The following is a 21,890-nucleotide window of genomic DNA, read 5'->3' as shown; positions in this document are numbered from 1 at the left end:
GGTGCCTATAAGGCCATCGAGTCCAACCCTTTGCTCAGTGTAGGAATCCAAAATCCCATTGAACTTTAAAGCCATGGGATAGAGAATCTGTGACCCTCTAGATGTTGTTGGCTTCCAACTTCCATCAAGTAGCCAGCATGGCAAATGGTCACGGATTGTAGTGCAGCAACACTGAAAGGCCACAGGTTCTCATCCTTTTTGTAAAATGCATAGGATCTGTCTGTAAATGGCAACTTTGGACCTCTGTTACAACTAAAGAAAAATGTCTCTCTCACTGCTAGGGTCTCTTCCTACAAAGCTTCAGTTTTCCTAGTGGTTATCAGATCTACAGCACCCACTTCTATACAAACTTTAAAATTAATAGAGAACAGATTGATTTAACTCTCATAATTAAGTACCACACTATCTTACTGTGGGAATGGCCACCTATGTGCATAGGGGGTCTTGCATACAGTATCATATCAAAGTTCTCTTTGCATCCAAAAGAATTTTCAGCACCTACAAAGTTTCTTAATGGGAAAGCAGCTCTTCCAAGATATCTGTTTTGATTTGAAGGAAAAGGACAGAAAAAGAATGACTATATGGTGAGAAACAATGATTTGAACGTTACGCTTTGTCATGAATTTGCAACAGATAAGCTATGAACCAGGACAGGGTTGTATGAACCCAGACAAGACAGAATGTGTGTCTCATGGACCTATGAAGCTTTTCTTCCAAGTTTCAAGAAACCTATGAACATTATCAGGGTTTAAAGCCTGTGTAATAAATGTATATTGTCAGTATTCTGCAAGACCTTTCCTTCACTTCTGCAGAACGAGTATATCCAATAAGAATACAGGAATCTGTAGCACCATCCAAAGCAAATGATATACCAGTGTGGTGTAGCGGTTAGAGTGTTGGACTATGACCTGGGAGACCAGGGTCGAATCCCCACACAGTCATGAAGCTCACTGGGTGACCTTGGGCCAGTCACTGCCTCTCAGCCTCAGAGGAAGGCAATGGTAAACCCCCTCTGAATACCGCTTACCATGAAAACCCTATTCATAGGGTCGCCATAAGTCGGAATCTACTTGAAGGCAGTACATTTCATTTTTTCAACAATGTTGAAACAACAGTGCAATATTCAAATGAAAAAGTTTTCTGAATGCAAGATTAATATAAAGAATAAGCATAAAGCACAAGTATAAATACTAGAATGTTTTCTATAGCATTTTACAAGTCTCTGTGTACGATACAGCTACATCAGCTAGGACTGCTCAAGAATGTATATTATTATTATTATTTACAGCTTCTAATCAGCAATTGACAGGTAGCATGGTGTACAGGTTGAACTGGAGATTAGGACTGGGGAGACCTAGATCTAATCCCCATTTAGCAAGCAGGCTTAGTGGGTGACACTAGGCCAGCTAGTATCTTTACCCTAACCTACCTCACAGAATTGCTGTGAGGATAAAAGAGGTACGGGGAAGAACAATGAATATAGTTGTTCATACTCTTGGAGGAAACAAGATTAGAAAGGTAAAAATATTTTAGTGAAAGTGATTTAAGCAAATGCTTAGCTCACCTCCTGATATTCGTCAGACTTACAACTGCTTAACATGTATAAAGGGGAATTATGTCCCAAAAGAAAGCATACAATAAATGTGTAACATCACAGAACTTTAAGTCACCATAGAGCATTTCACTACACAACTAAAGTGTCTTAAGTACTTCAAGAAATTCATTTTTCAAGGCCAACAAGGTCGCTTCCTTGCAGCAAGTTAGTTTGCTATAACTTTAAAATGAAATTATTATCCACTGATTGAAGCAGCTGCAAGATGGTAACAGAACTGAACCTTCATGAGAAGTTCCTCAACCAAGATTACTAGTCTGAGAACAATGATGTATTAGCTAGTCATTTTCAATCAGCATTATAAATTTCTACTTATTTTTTGAGGCCATGTCCATACAATATTTTGCAGGACAGTATAAATTGTGGGATTTTGCTGATTTCCACAGACTGTTATTCGTATTTTACAAACCTGTATTAGAAAGCCCCAGGTACATTGATTTCCCTAGACCCTTTTGACGCCATTGTCACTTAATGGATGCCTGCATCCTCTGCTTCTCATCTCTTTTTCATTTTGTCACATTTTCCACACTGTAAACGTGGAGACAGGGACTGTAATTTTTGCTGGCCAATTACAGAAAGCCAGAGACCGATTGTGATTTGGGAGAGGATCATTTACTTGCAAGTAGAGATGGCTTTCACCACCTTGAAGGAGGCATAATCCCAAATCCTCTTTAGCCAAGAGATTGTAATAATTGTTACCCAGTTGCAAATACACCAGGGTGGGAACAGGATGAACTCATCAAAAGGAATGATTTTGCCAATGTTTTCCACCATGGCTTGGGGAAGAGATGTTGAAATAATGTTTCTGTCTGTTTTGTGCTCTTCTCTGGTTCTGCTAGTAATGTTTGCTTTGAAAATGCTGGATATTCAAGTCCTTCTGCCTTTTTACCAGTTTCCACTCCTGTGAAATCAGCATTGTACTTAAGTTTCTGTGACTTTTAGTGACAACTGAGCTGAACTTGTGCCTGAAGCTTTTTTCATTTGTCATAGGTCCTTTGCCATATCTTCAGAAGGCAGGGGCTTTTGTATAATAATATTGTTGCCCACAAAACCACCGGAAGGAAGCAAATCATAGTTCTCCTCCAAAAATTCATCTTTATAGGCATCTAGCACAAACCTCTGTGGGACCAATTTGTCTGTAATTTGGCAGGTTCCTTACCTAGGGACACATCCCATGTATATCTTCATACAAATTGTTCACAATCAAATAATAAGGGAGATTAACCTCCCCAAAACTGTAAATGTTATCCTTGCAGGTAAGCCACTGGAGCTCTCTTTCTCAAATTTGGCATGGTTCATCCCCTGAAGGGTACCACGCCTGCAAATTTCAACAAATTCTGTCAAAAGGAACAAAAGTTAAAGCACTTTTTTATTTCCTCGTAATAGTTAATGGGACAGGCAGAAATGTTGGTTTTCTGAATTGGGATTCAGACTCAAACCATATTAGGCAGCCTCCACAGAGCATTGGACTGAATGAGACTGTTGCGTGGTTGGTACACATCCCTAGTGTAAGGCAGAATGGTGGCTGTCCAATCCCTGAGGTTTTTTTTATTTTATGAAACAGATTATCTAGACCCATTTCATTCTGAACTCAGGCCTAGTTTGGCAGAGAAACAAGCCTTGTCATCCTGATGAATGACGTGTAAGGATCTAAAATGTTCTGATTGCTCATATTAAACTCAACTTTAATGAACTGGACTGGCAGTCTTTCCCTTCCAGACTTAACTCAAGGTCGTAGTACTTCCCTGTAATGTTCTAAGCAGCCTGGGAAATACTTGAAGGAGGCATCTTCCATATAAGTCTACACACATAGAGATCTTCTACTGAAATCTTGTTAAAATACCTTCTTTCTGGAAATATACGATGCAACAGAGGGTTTTTTTAGCATTGGTTCCATCGTGATGAAATGTACTACGTAAATAGGTACACCTGGTGTCTACATTACATTTGTCTTGACCTATATTTTCCGAGGCATTTTGTGTGACTCAGGCTGCTATGTTTTTAGCTGCCTCATATTATTGTGCATGTTATGGTTTTACTGTATATGTTAGTATTTATGACAGAAATTATTTATTCTTGTTCACCACCTCAAAATCTATTGGCTGAAGGGCTTTCCAATGAATAGATTGTATTGAAGCCATCCTGGGAACCTTTTCAGCTGAAGAGCAGAGTAAAAACTGTTTTAAATAAGTAAATGCTCAACTGATTGTGTACACTGTACAGACTATGAAAGGGTATACACATACTCCCAATTAATGTAAATTGTGCAGTTGTATTATTATGCAAGGAAAAGTGGGTTTTACAAGATTAGATAAGAACTGGACCTTAATTATATGTAAGGTAGTTTTAAAGTGAAGAATATCATAAGAACTAAAATCCATAACCATGCTATTGTACAAAGCAATCTTAAAATATTACATGGAAGACGAAGAAGCACAAACTGAAAAAATATCTACACAACTCTAAATAGGTAGACTGAAACTTAAAGACAATTGCTTAATAAATCCTCACTTTGTTAAAGAGAGAGTGGCGTAGTGGTTAGAGTGTTGGGCTATGACCAGGGAGACCAGGGTCGAATCCCCACACAGCCATGAAGCTCACTGGGTGACTTTGGGCCAGTTACTGCCTTCTCAGCCTCAAAGGAAGGCAATGGTAAATCCCCTCTGAATACCTCTTACCATGAAAACCCTATTCATAGGGTCACCATAAGTTGGAATCGACTTGAAGGCAGTCCATTGTTAAAGAACCATTGGGGGGGGGAAAGCGAGGGAAGAAATCCTTTTTTAAATGTATGAACTAGTTAGCAGCAGCAGTCATCAAAAGGGAAAGCCTTATTTTATCTGTCAAGAAATAGTTATTGGCTCCTTTACTGAGTAAGGGCCAGCCACCATCTCTTAGATCAATCTACCTCATGTGTGTTATGAAGCTCAAGTGCTGTTCTAAACTCAGAGGAAGGGATGAGATACAAATGTAACAAATAACTGAATAATTCCAAATGCATTCTTCAGCTACTGTATGCCCACCAAGACAACCTAAAAATGGAAAAGCAAGAATTGTCATTCCTTTGAACATATCCATGAAGACATACTTTAACCTCTAGGAATACAATACAAGTTAGGTTCAAGAAACAATACTCTAGTAAAACAGTCTCATTAATATTTTCTACTTGAAATATATAATTGAACAGGAATTTTACAGTGATGTATACTATTTCATTAGAAGCATGTTGTTGTTATGTTCAAATCGATTCCGACTTACGGCAACCCTATGAATCAGTGACCTCCAAGAGCATCTGTCATGAACCACCCTGTTCAGATCTTGTAAGTTCAGGTCTGTGGTTTCCTTTATGGAATCAATCCATCTCTTGTTTGGTCTTCCTCTTTTTCTACTCCCTTCTTTTTCCCCCCCAGCATTATTGTCTTAATTAGAATTAAGTATTAGAATTTGTATTAGAAGCATGGGGAAAATGAAAGTAAGATCATCATATGGAGTACATTATTAAAGCATTTCCAAGTTTGGCCTTTATCAGGATTTTCAATCTGGCAGTTTTATTGTCACACCCCCTTTACAAGAGACAAGATGCTTACCATATTAAGATTACAAGTTGTCACCAAAAAAAGAAAAAACCAAATCAACTTTACACAGTCACTGTACATCTAAGTTGAAAAACTGTCCTTGATGAAAATATACCTAGAAATGAAGAGGCAAATAAAGTTTTAAGAAATATTAAAGTCTTCATAATGTGCCATTTTATGAGTTTCAATGCTTCCTGTATTTTTCATTCATTATAATATGTTTTAACCTGCATAATTAAGGCAAACAGCTAATCCATTTCTGAAGAGGTGCTGTGGAAGTTGTGAGCAAATAGCAAACACTTGGCATTAAAATAGGTAACGCATAGATAGCTTCCAGTAATATACATAAAGCATTTTTTTTTACTCTAGGATAATGACAAAAAGGACAAACATGCTAACAATGTCAATAAGGTTTAAAATTCAGCATCTAAGCAAATTTCTAATAATGCTTCTGTAGTTCCAAGCTCTAAACGTATAGAATTTATGCAAATGCATTAAAGAATTATAGCTTGGCAAATACACCCAAGCAGGTTATTAAACTATATATACAGAAAGTAAATGATAAATACAGAAAAAAGAGTCCTTCTGTTTTTCTTTAGAGGCTTGAAAATGGACAAAAATTGAAGACAGTTGTACAATATTAAACATTAGGTAGCCACTGTAGTTGGGCAACCTAACTACACAAACTGATTAAAATACTCAGATGACTTTGTAGTGTTTAATACAGTTCGTAGTCAAGGGCACAAGACAACATTTAACAAAAAATAATCACATCAATTGAATTAGAAATCAAATGGAAATATAGATATGAATACAATCTCCAAAACCTGTCTTTAAGTGAACATTAACCATTTATTCAAAGTTGTACAAGAATTTGAAGAATAAAGTCTTCTGCAACATGATGCCATCTTACAATAATTTCATGTCGTAGTTGAAATTGAGCGAGGGGAGGGTGAAACAAGTTAGTAGGCCCCATCAGGCAGCTAGAAGTAAAAATAGGTTCAACAGCAGCCTCCACCAGCCTGTTGTCCTCCCTGATTGCCTGCAAGTGTTGCATTAGTAGCAGCGTGCTGAGGACCAATTTTAATACCGTTTGCCTGAAATAATAAAAGTTGAATGCACATTAGTATTTTTGGAACACTGCCACATGCTACAACATTTGAAAGTAGTTAATCTATTTCTAATTTATGAATATCTAAGCTTATTGTCTCATTTTCATGATGATCAAGCTGTGGGGGGAAATCCTGGTAAAAACGCTGTCTGATAACAATTAAGGAAACAAAATCAAGAAAAGGATATATTATTTCAATTTTTCATCATTTCTGTACATCTATCATTGCCACTACTAATGTATACAGAATAGGCAAAACCTATACACAAAAGGTTTTCCAACTGTTTCATAAAGGTAGAAATCCTTAATATTCCCAATAAGCATTTACTCCTAGCAAGAGAAAAAGGAAGTTACGGTTTCTTCTGGTCTCGTACAGCAAAACCTTTTCTTTTCTTGGCTGTATTTCCTTCTATGTTGAGTCAGCTGTACAGACTAAGGGCATACAAGTGTTCTGTGTCATCAATAATTTCTATGATCCCCAAAGACATGGCAAGTTGCCAAAAACCACACACAGAGTAGTTCTTTCATTCATCAAACTTACACTTATATCTTAACCCTCAGTCCCTCAAGTGGATTTTACCTAAAAATACAGCACTTTCAATAAAGTAATACAGTAGCTTCAGAAATTAAGCTCTTAAGGAAACTTTGCGTCACAGTAAATCTCAGATTTATAGTGCTTGGCAGTTGTTCTGCAACAGTAGTAGCCTTGGGGTTTCTGGCACTAGCTCAGTATTGACAGCAGCTGATGTGGTTTCTTTTCACTCTTTGACTCCTCTTTAATAAAAAGCATGCCCTATGGCTCATTGGTTTTGCCCCCTCAGGGCTGGTAACAACTTCTTGAGGAATCAAGGAGCCAGACTTGGCACCAAGCCAAGTAAATAGCATGCACTGTTGGCTCTTGACAGCATACTGCAATCAAATCTCCATAAGGCACAGTAAAGCAGTCAGATTCTATATGAAACTCGACAGATACAACAAGCATGCTTTTTCAGAGCCCACAATTACTGTGCAGTATATATGCTATCCATTGCTAACAAAAGGACATCTGGTTTAAAGTTATTAGATAAGCTTGAGTTAGTATCATGAGGTACAAACAACGGTACTAAAGAAAATAAGGGGATATGCACTCTTTATAGTATATAGCATAACCCTCCCCTTCCCATGCTGGTGTTGTGCTAGGCATACCACCATTTGTGATAATCCAAGACCTTGCGACACCTCATTTGCATGCATCCAGGGCCCTGCAGTTCTACAAGCCCTGTAAACTGGCACAGCAACACATGTCCAGCATGAGCATGGGAAGGTTATATATCCTCTTATGGAGAAGCCCTTCTCATACGCAGAAGAGGTGAGATAGAACTAATACAAAACAATATTCATGGATAATATAACTTGCAAAGATGCAATATTTGTTCTACAGAAGCTTTGTTTCCAGAAAGTGTTATTGTGTCAAACAACTTGAGCAGTAAAACTTATTTGGGTACTCTAAATAAAGGTAGCCATTTTGGCCCGTAAGAAAATTGCAAAATCTGTGTTAACTATATTAAATATTAATCTGTTGTTTCGCTAATGTTGAAGCCATGGAGCCTGCATCTGTTGAGGAGCCAAAAAGGTTTTTTCTCCCACCTACCCCACCCATTGCTCAGTTTACCATCTGGCCTGATGAAGATTTCTGGAGTACTTGAAAACTTGCACACTATTTTGTGATATTTTGGTTGGCCTAAAAGGTACTGTCCTAATATGAATTTTGGTTACTTTTTAACAAAGTGATTTCGCCTCATCACTTTTATGACCTGAATATCATATTTGGGTCTTCCTTTAATATGTGGGGTAAACAACCCTCAGTTTTCAGTTTTCAATAGATAGTAAATATAATTTCTCAACTAAAAAGTAAAGGTAAAGGTGTCCCCGCGCTTATAGTGCGAGTCGTTTCCGACTCTTAGGGTGACGTTTTGCGTCATTTACTAGGCAGACCGTATATATGGGGTGGGATTGCCAGTTCCTTCCCTGGCCTTTCTTTACCCCCCAGCACATGCCGGGTACTCATTTTACCAACCACGGATGGATGGAAGGCTGAGTGGACCTCGACCCCTTTTACCGGAGATTCGACTTCCTCCTTCTATTGGAATTGAACTCCGGCCGTGAGCAGAGCTTCGGCTGCGTTACCGCCACTTACCACTCTGCGCCACGGAGGGCCATTTCTCAATTAATGAGGGCATATTTAACTTAAATATCCACCACTGAAGACTGATAATTACCATAGAAAACCAATAAGGCATCTTATGAAAAATAATTTTAAAAGTAACATGAAAATCCTGCACAATTTCAGAACTGCAACCCAAGTGAAATTCATGCTTTACTATCTTTTGCCTTAACTCTCTAGTTTCCCAACATTTAGAGTCTTCAGAAGAACCAAAGAAAAAGACAAGAAGAAAAACTTGAGAACAACCCCGCAAAGCGGTTGCATCTTTCTACAGAGTTATAAATGAAGGGGATGGACTGCTGCAGGGCCATACCAGAATCTCCAAATGCTGAGCTATTTGGACAATTTTGCTAGAGATGCGAATTGTGTAATGCAAAGTATTTTACTAGGCAAACATATTTCAACAGAATGTAAGTCTTAAACACTGAAAGAGGCCATATCGGACAGTTAGTATCTAAAAGGTATGAAAGACAGGCATTCTATTTCATCGCAGCTATTTGCCAAATAAAAGGCCAAAAGGCAATAGTAGGCATGATACATTTTATTATGCTAAGGGCTGTATCTGACTATGCCATACTCCAACTAGATCCACTAAAATCAATGGACTTAAAGTCCATTTATTTCAACAGGTTTACTCCAAGTATGACTTAGCCAGATATATCATTATGTGTTTAATTTTGTTCAACCATCATGGCACGACTATGTCCTAAAAGTTAAAAACCAGGTACTTCAGGATGTATAAGCTATTCTGAAATCTGTGCTATTCTTAAAAATGGGAGAACAAGAGCACAGAGGCCTTTCTAGAAATCATGAGTATCACTGTAAACTTTGAATAAATTGTAATACCCAGGATTTAAAGAGCTACTTCAGGCATGTCCAAAGATTGGGCATGTCTAATAGGATTTTACTTTTTCTTCTTTAAGCAACAGATCCCATACCTTATCACTAACTACTTTTGAAATTCTCAATTTCAAAAGAGGTTTGCAATATCGCATAGGTCTGGTGTTGAAGAAACATGCTCAAAGCTCCCTCGGATGCAAGAAATGAAGTGTCTACGGTCCTTTGGATTCTAGCCACTGGTTCCCCAATTAATGAACCCGTGAAGTAGACTATGAGATTTTAAAGGACTACCACAGAGATCTCAGCATACATCAATATGACACTCATCAGCTGAAGAATGTGCAGACATGGGGTATCCAAGGTAGCGCTAAGTCGGTGTCCTGTCAGCACAAGGACTACTGCCAGCACAATAGGATTCTCCCCCTCTCCTCCCCCATGCACCCCCTAAATCTGCTCTAGGGGTTGTCCAACACTCCGGAGCAGATTTGGGGAGGGCACAGGGCATATATGGGGGGGGGGGAGTCCTGTTGCCCTATAATCTTTGCACTGATGGGATGCATTAGTAGAATACCGCCCATGGATGGTACGTACATCTATTTGAAACACAGCTGTCCAATTTCTCAGAATAAGAAAAAATAGAGATTACAAATTCCTTGTATATAGAATTTAGCCATTTAACAGCTGAGTTTTATGCATACTGACTTGGAAGAAAAAGCTACGAAGTTCAGTGGGCTTTGTTCAGCTGTAATTACACATAAGATCACACATTAAATCATAAATATAGTAATATTTCATGCTAGTCTTTTAGTACTTATTCTGTCTCCTACAAAGCCCAAATCATATATGGCAGAAAGATTACCCATTGTCTACCCATTTAAATACAGAAAAATGGTTTCTGAAAGTTGTTGATACCATATGGAGAAATGGATACAAGTGGACCTTCCTCTTAGGAAGATTTAATGTTGATTCACATATATCCACAATTCTAAATATTGTATATCAACACAAAACAGATCCTTTTTACCCAGGCTTTTGGCCCTTAATTTGGAGAACTTGAGATATTTGTGGTCTAATTTATTTATTTATTTATTACATTTATACCCCGCCTTTCTTTTCATGATTGAAACCCAAGGCAGCTTACATATGATTCCCAGGCAGTCTCCCATCCAGGCACTGACCAGACCTAACCCTGCTTAGCTTCAGTAGGAAGCTGGCCTTATGTGCCTTCAGACCATAGCCTGGGACCATGGGTAGGATGTTGGTAGGATGTGTTAGACCTACCTTTTGTAGATGTACACATACATTTTTATTTTGTTTTGGTTTTATACTGGTTTTAATCTTTATACTACAGTACAGGCATACCCCGCTTAATGTCGCTTCACTTAACGTCACCTCACTACAACGTACATGCTCCATATGCCTGTATTTCTCCAGAAATGCAGCGCAGCAGCAGAGGCTTTAGCGCGTGGGGGTGGAAATAGACGCAATCGCGCCACTGCAAATCAGCTGGGAGGCGCGATCGCAATCAGCTGAGGCAGCAGTGCAGCAGCAGAGGCTTTAGGGTGTGGGGGTGGAAACAGACGCGATCGCGCCACCGCAAATCAGCTGGGAGGCACGATCGCGATCAGCTGAGAGGCGGCAGCGCAGCAGTAGAGGCTTTAGCGCGGGGCTTTGAGGCTCCGCATAAAGGAGAGGTAAAAAAAGTTTTACTGTAAAAGGTAGTGCTTCACTTTAACGACATTTTCGGTTTACGTACTCGCTCTGGTCCCATTGAGTACGTAAATGCAAGGTATTACTGTATTTTGTAAGCACTTTGGGTCACCTTTTGTGAAAAAAGTGATTAATTACAATTAATCATCATCATCGTATACAAACACTAGGAGCTCAGCATATTTTCATTTTGTTATACCACATTGGTGCAAGATGTGATTATTTTATCTCTTAAGCATCTAATTTTCTGCAGATTTACAGATAGCATTCTATCATTTGAAAAACTTACCTCATTATTTATGTCAAAGACTCCTTCCTGTATTTTCTCATAGATTTCCTTTGCTGTATTAATAAATGCCTAAAAAGGTAAAATATAAAGTTTGAGATAAACCCACATTATGGATATGGATATGTTTCATAAATATAGCACAACATAAGCGTCCACTTCTTCTCCCAGGAAAGGTGGTGGTGGGGAATGTATTACCCAGTGAAGATGACATGAAATGCATGATCCACTATTACGAAGAGAGGCAACTGTTACTGCCTGTCTTGCTCACCCTCCAGGGCCATACTTAACCTGTTCAAGTCTCCCCTTGGGGGGAGGGGAGGATAGAATTGCAAAGGGGGTGTACGCCATGAGGGTAAGAAGACTCCTCTCTTTCCAATACATGGGGATGTTTTCGGGGGGGGGGGGAGAAACATTTTCCTTACCCATTATTCAGATACTGCCCACACCTTGTTATACAGTGACTCAGGAGGCTGCTTTATGCAACATCAAACTAGCCCAAATTTTCTACTCTTAAATAGGTCTCCAGATTCTCATGTGGAGGTCTTTTTTATACCACCTGCTACCTGTTCTTTAACAGCAGCCTCCCAGATGGTTTGGCCTCGAGCTCCCATCAACCCCAGCCAACATGGCACTGGAGTCCAAAACATCTCAAGGACATCAAACTGGTGAAGGCTGCTTTATATTATAGCAGGAACAGGCCTCAGGGGCATGGAAAAGAAAAAAATGTGCCCCTTTCCCCCCTTTTTCTCACCAAAATCTCACATTCCATGAGGCCCGAGCTGCTCTTCCATAAGGCTGGCTGGCTGGCTGGCTGGCTGAACTGTGGAGAGCTTGGTCCCTCCCGTAGCAGCATACTGCATTTCTATGCATGTGTGGTAGAACCTCCTTGGTTTCTATACTGGGTACTGAGGAAATGTGGAGTACTGTCTCTGTTCTCGCAGCCCACTCAATCACCTGCATTCAATTCTCTCTCATCTGTGGCTACCAGACATGCTCTTAAATAGAAGGATGCACTCCAACATTTTGCTGTAGATGCCACTTGAACCCTCTAATAGCTAACTTGCGCGGTCAAGTACTTAATTTTGGGTAGCAGCATTTCACTTTCAAACAGTAAGAGATTGATTTCTACATACTTCGGGAGCTCCCTACACGCAGAAATATATATAAAAAAGTGACCTTCTAGTAGCACATACAATGCCAGCTGCGGGAGGTGGAAGGAAAATGGAGGGCGGAGTGGGGGTGGGAGGGAAAATTGCCTTACTCAAACCCCTCACAGAAATACACATTTCCATTCTTTCTTCCCTGAGGCCTAAACAGCACAAGCTGGCTTCTATTTCAGGCTGATTGGAGCCTGAGGTGGTAAGATTATATTGCTACATTTTGTTACAGATCCTACTTGTGTACTTCCAATGTTGGGATATAAATGGGAAATTCCCTAATAGGCAAAAAAAAACCCTTTGCGGTGTAAAAATGTACCTATAGCCAACAGATATTTCTATCAAACCTTAAAAAGCAGCGAGATTGGGCAGCCATAGTGAATGCACCAAGGGAGCAGGAGACCTGACCTCCTCTCTGAGATATTGTACTGCCCTACACATTTGTAAAAATGCAAAAACAATTTGGATTTTTTTTTACAGTCTAATTCACTTCCTGTGTAGCTTGGAAGAATTTGATAATATGTGCCTCTGAGCATATGGTGAATGGTGGCAACACCTGCAATCAGGACGGCATCGCCAAAGATGGAGAATTATATTTTTTGTATTTCGTTGGTGTTCTTCTTACTTTGATTCTTTCCTATGTTACTACTGTTTCTATAGAGAATCTAACCTAGAAAATTCTATTTGACCCAATATTCATCCTAGAAACGTGTGTCAAATTTATTTTTATTAATTTCAAAGCCTTTTTACTGGCCAATGCCATACGATGGTAAAGATAGCCTTCTGTGTTTCAAACTGGAGGTTATATTCTATTTCTATTTTGGGTGCATTAACAGTTGAATCTGCAATTGCAGCTTTGATGTAAAATTGGACTGATATGTTGCTACTTAAGCAATGAATCAAGCTGTTGGACCATACATGTGTTTAGCCTGCTATGTTTAAACCACTCCACTTAAGGAAAGGTGGGCATGGTCAATTGAAGACATAGAGCATACCTAGCAATATGCTAGAATATATTTCACCTCCCACTGTTTTATCTTGTGCAAACTGAGATACTTCTCATGTCCACTGCAGACTATTCTGCAGAATAGTCAGTGCCATTATTCCACAGTTGTTTTTGGAGGTTTTTTAAGTGTAAATTATGCAGTGTTGCTGTCCTTCACATATTCACAGAAACAGAAGCAAAAGAAAATAATTTACTATAGGAAACTTCACTAACATTTCAAAATAAATCAAAGATATTTGAAGTGACTAAACTATATCAGTATTGTTGCTTCCTCCCTACTAAAACAAGATCAGCACAGTAAGTCTTGGTTCACTTATCTGGGCTGATTATTGGTGTTGCCACCACTCACCATATACTCAGAGGCATGTTACCAAATTCTTCCAAGCTACACAGGAAGTGGATGGGATTGTGAAAGACCAACCCAAATTGTGTTTGCATTTTTACAAATTTGTAGGGCAGTACATTATCTCAGACAGGAGATAAAGTCTCCTGCTCCCTTGGTGCATCGACTATAGCTGTCTTATTTCTCTGCTTTTTAAAGTTTCATACAAATATCTGTTGGCTATAGCTATGTTTTTAAACTGCAATGGTGTTTTTTGCCAATTAATGAATTTCTTTGCTTTGTAATCCAGGAGATAAGAAATGGGATCCTGTGCAAGTCTGCTGAGAATGGATTGCTCATTTGCATGCTTACTGAGTTCAATATGATTTACTCCCTTGCAATCATGCTTAGGAAAGGTAAAACTGATCACAGGGGAGGAAGAGAAAGGAAAGGCGGAGAGGGTTGCAGTGGGAAGGGGAGGAAGAGGAGAAGGAGGGAAAAATTGAGGAAAGGAGGAAAGGAGGGTGGAAGGGGAGGAGAGAAGAGGGACGGGGAGGGGAGAGAAAGGAAGGGCAAGTCTAATCATTTGCATGCTTATTGAGTTCAATGGGATTTACTCCTGTGCAATCATGCTTAAGATAGGTAACACTAAGCATGGGGAGAGGGACAGGAAGGCTGGGGAGTGAGGAAGGTGGAAGGGAGAAGGGGAGGAAGAGATTGGGTGGGTGGGCACTGGACAGAGGGAAAGACCTTTTCCTTTCCAAAAGGAAAACATTGTGAAAAGCATCATTTTCCGGGATTTCCCCTACCTTTTTATTCTCTATCAGACACATGTAGTCTCCCACCCAAATTTAAACCAAAGCTGTCCCTGGCCACATCCACATCAGACATTTATTCCACTTTAAATAGTCATGGCTTCCCGAAAAGAATCCTGGAAAGTGTAGTTTGTGAAGGGTGCTGACAGTTGTTAGCAGTCGCCCTATTCCCTTCGCAGAGCTACAATCCTTAGAATTCTCTGGGAAGAGGGGCTGACTGTTAAACTGGAGTTCTGTCAGGGTAACAACAGTCTCCTAACAACTCTCAGCACCCTTCACAAACTGCATTTCCTACGATTCCTTGGGGGAAGCCATGACTGTTTAAAGTGAAATAAATGTCTGGCATGGGTGTAGCCCCCGATTAGTCAAGCCAAACAGCTATTAGTCTGGCATTTAGAACACTGACAGTTGGTTCTTACTGAGCATGCCTGCACTATCAAAGATTCCAATGTTAATCTTCTTCAATTAATTAAAAATCAGTCATGCATTTTTTAAACTTTAAACTGCAGAAGATGAAGGTCAGAGTAAGGAGCAAGGTCATTAATAGGATTATATATACTCTGTGAACATGGCTGGATTTTAGTTCATTTGTACAAATTATGAGACTACTGACAGAAAAAAGTCCAACATGGATCTTGATTATTTTACTTCGTGTTTTTGACTTCGGTGGGTCCTAGTCTTCATATTGCTTTAACAGTTTAAATGATTAATCTAATGGAAATTTTATCAGGTACAACACTGGATCAGCAAACAAAAGGCAAAGCACAATAATCCATCCATCCAATGAGAAACATGAAGTGTAACTTTGAAGAATTATTGCTAAGTGATTAAAAAATCATAATTCATAATATAATTTCTTTCAATAGCAGATTAGCAATTTCTCCCAATGTCATTTATGCTTTGAACACCTAGCAAAGTAAGAAAAATGGAAAGGGACTGCCTTCAAGTCAATCCCAACTTATGGCTACCCTATGAATAGGGTTTTCAAGGTAAGAACAGCATAGTTAAAATTTAACAGGTGATTTTTTGCATTAGAAACTAATTTAGAAACTAATAGAATGGTTGCACAAGGAATTTCTCACATCAGCAAGGCTTCTCATGCTCCTCCCTTCAACCTCCAATGTCAGGGATTGAAGGGATCAGGACAGGCTGGCTTGTAAAGCATGAGGCTTGCAACACCCCCTGCGCTGTGATTCCAATGCTTGGGAATTCCACACAAGGGATTTCGACAGGTGGCGAGGACAGCCCACCAGTCACTCCTGTGAAGTTGTAACAACATAATTTGTTTCATAGAATAGTAGAGTTGGAAGGGGCCTATAAGGCCATCAAGTCCAACCCCCTGCTCAGTGCAGGAATCCAAATCAAACCATTCCCGACAGATGGCTGTCCAGCTGCCTCTTCAATGCCTCCAGTGTCGGAGAGCCCACTACCCCTCTAGGTCATTGATCCATTGCCGTATGGCTCTAACAGTTAGGATGCTTTTCCCGACATTCAGTCGAAATCTGGCTTCCTGCAACTTGAACCCACTATTCCGTGTCCTGCATTCTGGGACAATCGAGAAGAGATCCCAGCCCTCCTCTGTGTGACAACCTTTCATGTACTTGAAGAGTGCTATCATATCTCCCCTCAGACTTCTCTTCTCCAGGCTAAACATGCCCACCTCTTTCAGTCTCTCCTTATAGGGCTTTGTTACCAGTCCCATGATCATCCTTGTTGCCCTCCTCTGAACCTGTTCCACTTTGTTTGCATCCTTCTTGAAGTGTGGAGACCAGAACTGGACACAGTACTCAAGATGAGGCCTAACCAGTGCTGAACAGAGGGGAACTTAATACTTCACACGATTTGGAAACTATACTTCTGTTAATGCAGCCTAATACAGCATTTGCGTTTTTTGCAGCCACATCACACTGTTGGCTCATATTCAGCTTGTGATCAACAACAATTCCAAGATCCTTCTCGCATGTCGTATTGCTGAGCCAAGTATCCCCCATCTTATAACTGTGCATTTGGTTCCTTTTTCCTAAGTGTAAACTTTGCATTTATCCCTGTTGAATTTCATTCTGTTGTTTTCAGCCCATCAAGCCTATCATCCAGCCTATCAAGGTCCCTTTGAATTTTGTTTCTGTCTTCCATGGTATTAGCTGTGTTCCCCAATTTTGTATCATCTGCAAATTTGATAAGCATGCTCTGTACCTCCTCATCCAAGTCGTTAATAAAAATGTTGAAGAGCACTGGGCCCAACACTGAGCTCTGTGGTACCCCACTCGTTACTTCCGCCCAGTTTGAGAAGGAACCATTGATAAGCACTCTTTGAGTACAATTTTGGAGCCAACTGTGAATCCCCGATAGTTGTTCCATCCAGCCCATTTAGCTAGCTTGCTAATCAGAATATCATGGGGCACTTTGTCAAAAGCTTTGCTGAAGTCGAGGTATATTACGTTCGCAGCATTCCCACAGTCTACAAGGGAGGTTACCCAAACAAAAAATGAGATAAAATTAGTTTGGCAGGATTTGTTCTTCATAAATCCATGTTGGGTCCTAGTAATTCCTGCATTGTTTTCAAGGTGCTTACAGATTGACTGCTTTATAATCTGCTCCAGAGTTTTTCCAGGGATTGATGTTAGGCTGACTGGTCCGTAGATCCCCGGTTCCTCCTTTTTGCCCTTTTTGAAGATAGGGACAACATTAGCTCTCCTCCAGTCATCTGGCACTTCACCAGTCCTCCATGATTTCGTGAAAATAATAGACAGCAGTTCTGAGAGTTCTTCAGCCAGTTACTTCAATACTCTAGGAATGTACTTGACAGATGAACTGCCCCACCCACCTGTTAAAGGTTGGCCCACAAGGTATGGTCAGATAAAGATCTGTCTCCCAGAACCAAAAAGGTTCCCCACTCCTGATCTACAAAATTCATAAATACAAGTTGATCAAGAAATCTACTGGGTAACTTTTCTGCCTTCACAGCACAATGCCCACCTATCCGCATCGAATCGAGTTCCTGTTGATCCTTATCATTCTGAACTTTTATCTCCTCTCCCTTTGAGCACTGAGCAAGGGATTGGACTCAATGGCCTTATAGGCCCCTTCCAACTCTACTATTTTATGATTCTATGCTCTTCTTTCCTTATATCATCAGTAGTGTTCTTAAGCTAACTTTGCTGAATTAGTTTCAGTATTCATTCCAATCAGCAATGTTACAATGGATGTTTTCGATGAAAATAAGGCAAATTTCCCTCCCTCTTTTTAAAAATAGTATTCCCCTCCATTGTTTTCAGAATTGCTCACAAAAAAAATTGAGAGCCTTGGACATGATAGATTGCTCTGATTTTTAAAGGCTGAAAACGTTTTCCCCAAAAAATGTCTTAACTGTACAGGAAATATTTATTCTAAATTATCATCATTTCTTACATAAAAGCCAATTATTATTTAACACGTACAATGGCTTTGTTCCGCCATTTAACAGTATAGGAAGAACTTGAAAGACAATATGCTACTAAGGTTTTAATGACAGCAGAACAGGTAGCCAATATTGCCAATCAAGTTCTTTTGACATACCAGCTCTTTACAACCATACAAACGCAGCTACTATCTACTCAAGCTTGCCATTCCTGGTCACAAATCTAATTCAAATATTAAAAAGTAAACAGGGTTCATGGAGGGGAACAAATCATACCTTTCCTCATTTCTACACTGGAAGCATTTGACTGCTGAACTTGCCACCAGAGCTTTGTTTCCTAATTAACAGGACTGATATGTTTTCACCTTTAAAGGCCTTACAGCTCCCTAGAGTAATCAATCTACTGCAGCTCAATTACTGCACCAAGTGCATACCACAGCCAGTGAAGGAGACTTGAACAACTGCAGCCAGGATTGGAAAGATATGAATATGCATAAACTCTAAGTGGGTGATCGAATCATCACAGAGGGTCATGAGAATTTGCAGCAAAATAATGAGAAGAATTAATCATTGCGGATTCACAAGGCACTTAGGAAGTGAGTAGGTTTTTCAAATGTGCACTGGAGCTCAGAAATTGGCTTTCAGCCAACTCTGAATTGATTTGCATTCTTTAGAGATGGAAGTTTTCAACATAAAAAAATTATTTTATTTTTGCTTCTAATAATACACCAATTATTGCAAGGGCTTAATATGCCAGAGTAATTGAAAACTACAGTCATAACTTTGGAACTTCATACAACTACAATATCTTATGGGGCTAGCTATTTTTTTTTATAAAACAGGGTCATAAAGTTGTGCTATAACTTCATACTAACAAACACTTAACATTTAGCACATTCAATGCTATACTATACATAGAGGCAACCCGTAGCCCACAGTCACCTTCTAGGAGATCTGCAGGCCCCATTCCAACAGACTGGAACTGGAAACAGCTGATGCGGCCAATCAGTGCACTGCTTGGATCCTAGCACTGAACAGGGGGTTGGACTCAATTGCCTTATAGGCCCCCTCCAGCTCTACTATTCTATGACTATAGCACAAATCAATTAGGCCAGTGGTTCCCAAACATTTTGCCCCACAGACCACTTGAAAATTGCTGATGGTCTTGGTAGACCACTTAAAGTTTTTTCTGCCTGTTGTAGCAATTGTAATTCACTGCACTAGATGCTGTATGATTTTAAACTGTATTTTTATTCCTTCTTTTATTCCTTATATGTTATTGCATTCCCTAGAATTCAGATAGCAATATAATACAATACAAGAATGAGAAGCAATTAAAATAAAATTAAAAATAAATATGAAGATATAATGTGATGGAAGTGTCATCTCCTGTCATCAACCACCAATCCACAGACATGCCATGGACCACCTGAATGAAGCTCATTGATCATTGGTGGTCCATCGACCGTACCTCTGAGCTAGTCACAATGGGACACAGTGGAATCTCAACAAATGTGGATATTTAAACTTCCCCATCTCCTGCATGCTGAGGTAGAGATAAAAGGGTGAGTGTGTGTGTGACTATTAATTTGGGGGGGGGTCACATGCTAGAAGTAAGCAGAGCTTACCGGCAGCATACAGCCCAACCCACCAGTCTTTGAAGCCAAAAAGGTAGTCTATTCCATTCTTCAATTCATTATCAGATTGAGCTGCCAAGATTTTTTTAAAAACAACTTCTTAAATATTAGTTGATCTTGATGTCTCACTCTACAAGTAATTTTTTAAAAAAACAAATAGCCATTAAATCCAACACACACAAGTATGACATTACTTAGGCAGCTTTTAAGTAGTGTAAGGATGGCAAAAACAGCCATGATACAGCACCTAAAATACCATGATTGAAGTCCCATGTAGGTTCCCATTCTCTATACTGTCGTCTACATAGGCAGTGGCCTGGATCACATCACCAGTTGCATGCTGCTTAGATTGCACCCACTCTGCTTTTTCCTTCGTAAGGAGGAAACACACAGCAGCACTGACTTAGCGTTATAGAATGTAGAAATTCTTTGATTTTTTTTATTTGCTATTTAAGATGTTTTAACATGTTGCAAACTGCTTAGAGTTTTGACTAGATGATGACTAGAAAAGCTATGTTCCAGCACCCAGGAATTTAATAGTTCATTCCACCAACACTCATGCCTTCTGATAATTGTGCATTATGATGGAGAAATAATGCCAATTTCTTATGAAGGAAGCATAGATGAGTGGTAGATCATGATCCTGCCATGCATTCAACCTAAGCATTTCCAGTTGAAAAGATTTCAGGTGGTAGGACTGAGAAAGACTTTGGTCTGAATTCTTGCACTGCAGCGAGTCAGTGTAAACAAAAGCTAGCCTACATAATGGTCTGCCTCAATATAAGACTGTTCATGCGTTTGTATCTTCTTTCTTGGTGCCAAGATTCAGGGGTATGCCAATTTATCTCAATTTAAATAATTCTGCATTTGAAGAATTGGTAATAAAGTAACAATAACCACTTGATTGAGAATGGAAAATATGGAAATGCTGTTGGTCCTAAGATGGGAATGTGACCTGCCTCATTTTTAAAGACAGCTAATATGTCTGCTGCAGCTGGTAAACAAACTTTCAACATTTATTGGTATATTAGTATGTATATCAAGAACACCTATAAATTGCAGATTTGAGAATAAAAATATGAATATGAGATATGCTGCAAAAAGAAAAACTTTTCCATAGTTTCCATAATACTGAAATATTCAGATCCTGAATTTTCTCTTCATGTAACATGCTGCCACCTGGCGGTCTTCATTGTTAATTTAGATTTACACTGGTCAACGATTTGCAATGGTTGAGCAGAATACTTCTCATTAGGGTTGCCAGGTCAGAAGCATCCCAAAGCCTGAGATTTCAGGGGCAGGCCCTAGTGATGTCATGCAGGTGGGCCCAAGTGATGTCACAGGTGCCTTGGTTTTGGGAAGGTTGTTGGGAAGACTACATACACACACACACACACGCACACAGATGTAAAAATACATCATTGCAGAACATTTTTAAAAATAAATTCAGTATTAGTTTCCTACATAATAAAAGCAGTGATATCTATGTAAGCCTTGCCTAATTGCTTTAAAAAATAGGATTGCAGGATGAAAGATTTACAACACCAACACAATCCTTTGCTATGTTCGCTCAAAAGTCTCATTAATTTACAGCACAATCCTAACCACCATCAAGGAGGGAGCAGAGCAGGCTTCTTGGGCTAGGGTATTCCAGAGCTTGGGGGTCACAGCTGAAAAGGCTCTCTCCCGCAGTCTGCCAGTCTGACATCTTTCATTTCAGGCACACAGAGGAGACCAGAGGCAGCCAATCTTAAATCACGGGCAAGTACATATGGGTGTAAGCAGTCCCTCAGGTACATTGATCCAAGGCCAATTAGGGCTTTAAAGGTCATAACCAGCACTTTGATTGGGCCCAGAAACAGATTGGGACCCACTGGAGTCAATAAGGCACAGGGGTGATATGCTCTCTGTGATCCAGTTAACATTCTGGCTGCTGCATTTTGAACCAACTGCAATTTCTGAACCATTTTCAAAGGCAGCTCCACTGAGTGCGTTACGGTAACCAAGCCTCGATGTCACCAATATATGTGTCACTGTGGCCAGGTCAACTGCTTCCAGAAATGGGCACAACTAGTAGACATTTGAGTTGGCCAAAAGCACTCCTGGCTACCACAGCCCCCATACAGAACAGGTTGCAACTCTATCTCTGGTGCAGTTTTCCCCCTGACCAGCAACACTTCTGTCCTGTCTGGATTAAGTTTCAGTTTGTTAGCCCC

At 39.7% G+C, this 21,890-nt stretch overlaps 1 protein-coding gene across 1 annotated transcript in view; it reads right to left on the bottom strand.

The window, feature by feature from the left end:
• Positions 1 to 5,133: 5,133 nt before the first annotated feature.
• Positions 5,134 to 21,890, bottom strand: part of RAB2A (RAB2A, member RAS oncogene family) — a 45,164-nt gene continuing 28,407 nt past the window's right edge. The window contains exons 7-8 of the mRNA XM_061599649.1: positions 11,341 to 11,409; positions 5,134 to 6,284 (exon numbers count right to left, since the gene is read on the bottom strand). Coding sequence (XP_061455633.1) covers positions 6,189 to 6,284; positions 11,341 to 11,409 — 165 coding nt within the window. The 3' untranslated portion in view covers positions 5,134 to 6,188. The remainder of the gene's footprint in view (positions 6,285 to 11,340; positions 11,410 to 21,890) is intronic.

The sequence above is a fragment of the Rhineura floridana genome, chromosome 1 (assembly GCF_030035675.1).
Source record: "Rhineura floridana isolate rRhiFlo1 chromosome 1, rRhiFlo1.hap2, whole genome shotgun sequence".
In the NCBI taxonomy this organism is placed as follows: Eukaryota; Metazoa; Chordata; class Lepidosauria; order Squamata; family Rhineuridae; genus Rhineura; species Rhineura floridana.
The sequence above is the reverse complement of the archived record's forward strand: the minus strand, read 5'-3'. Positions and strand labels throughout refer to the sequence as shown.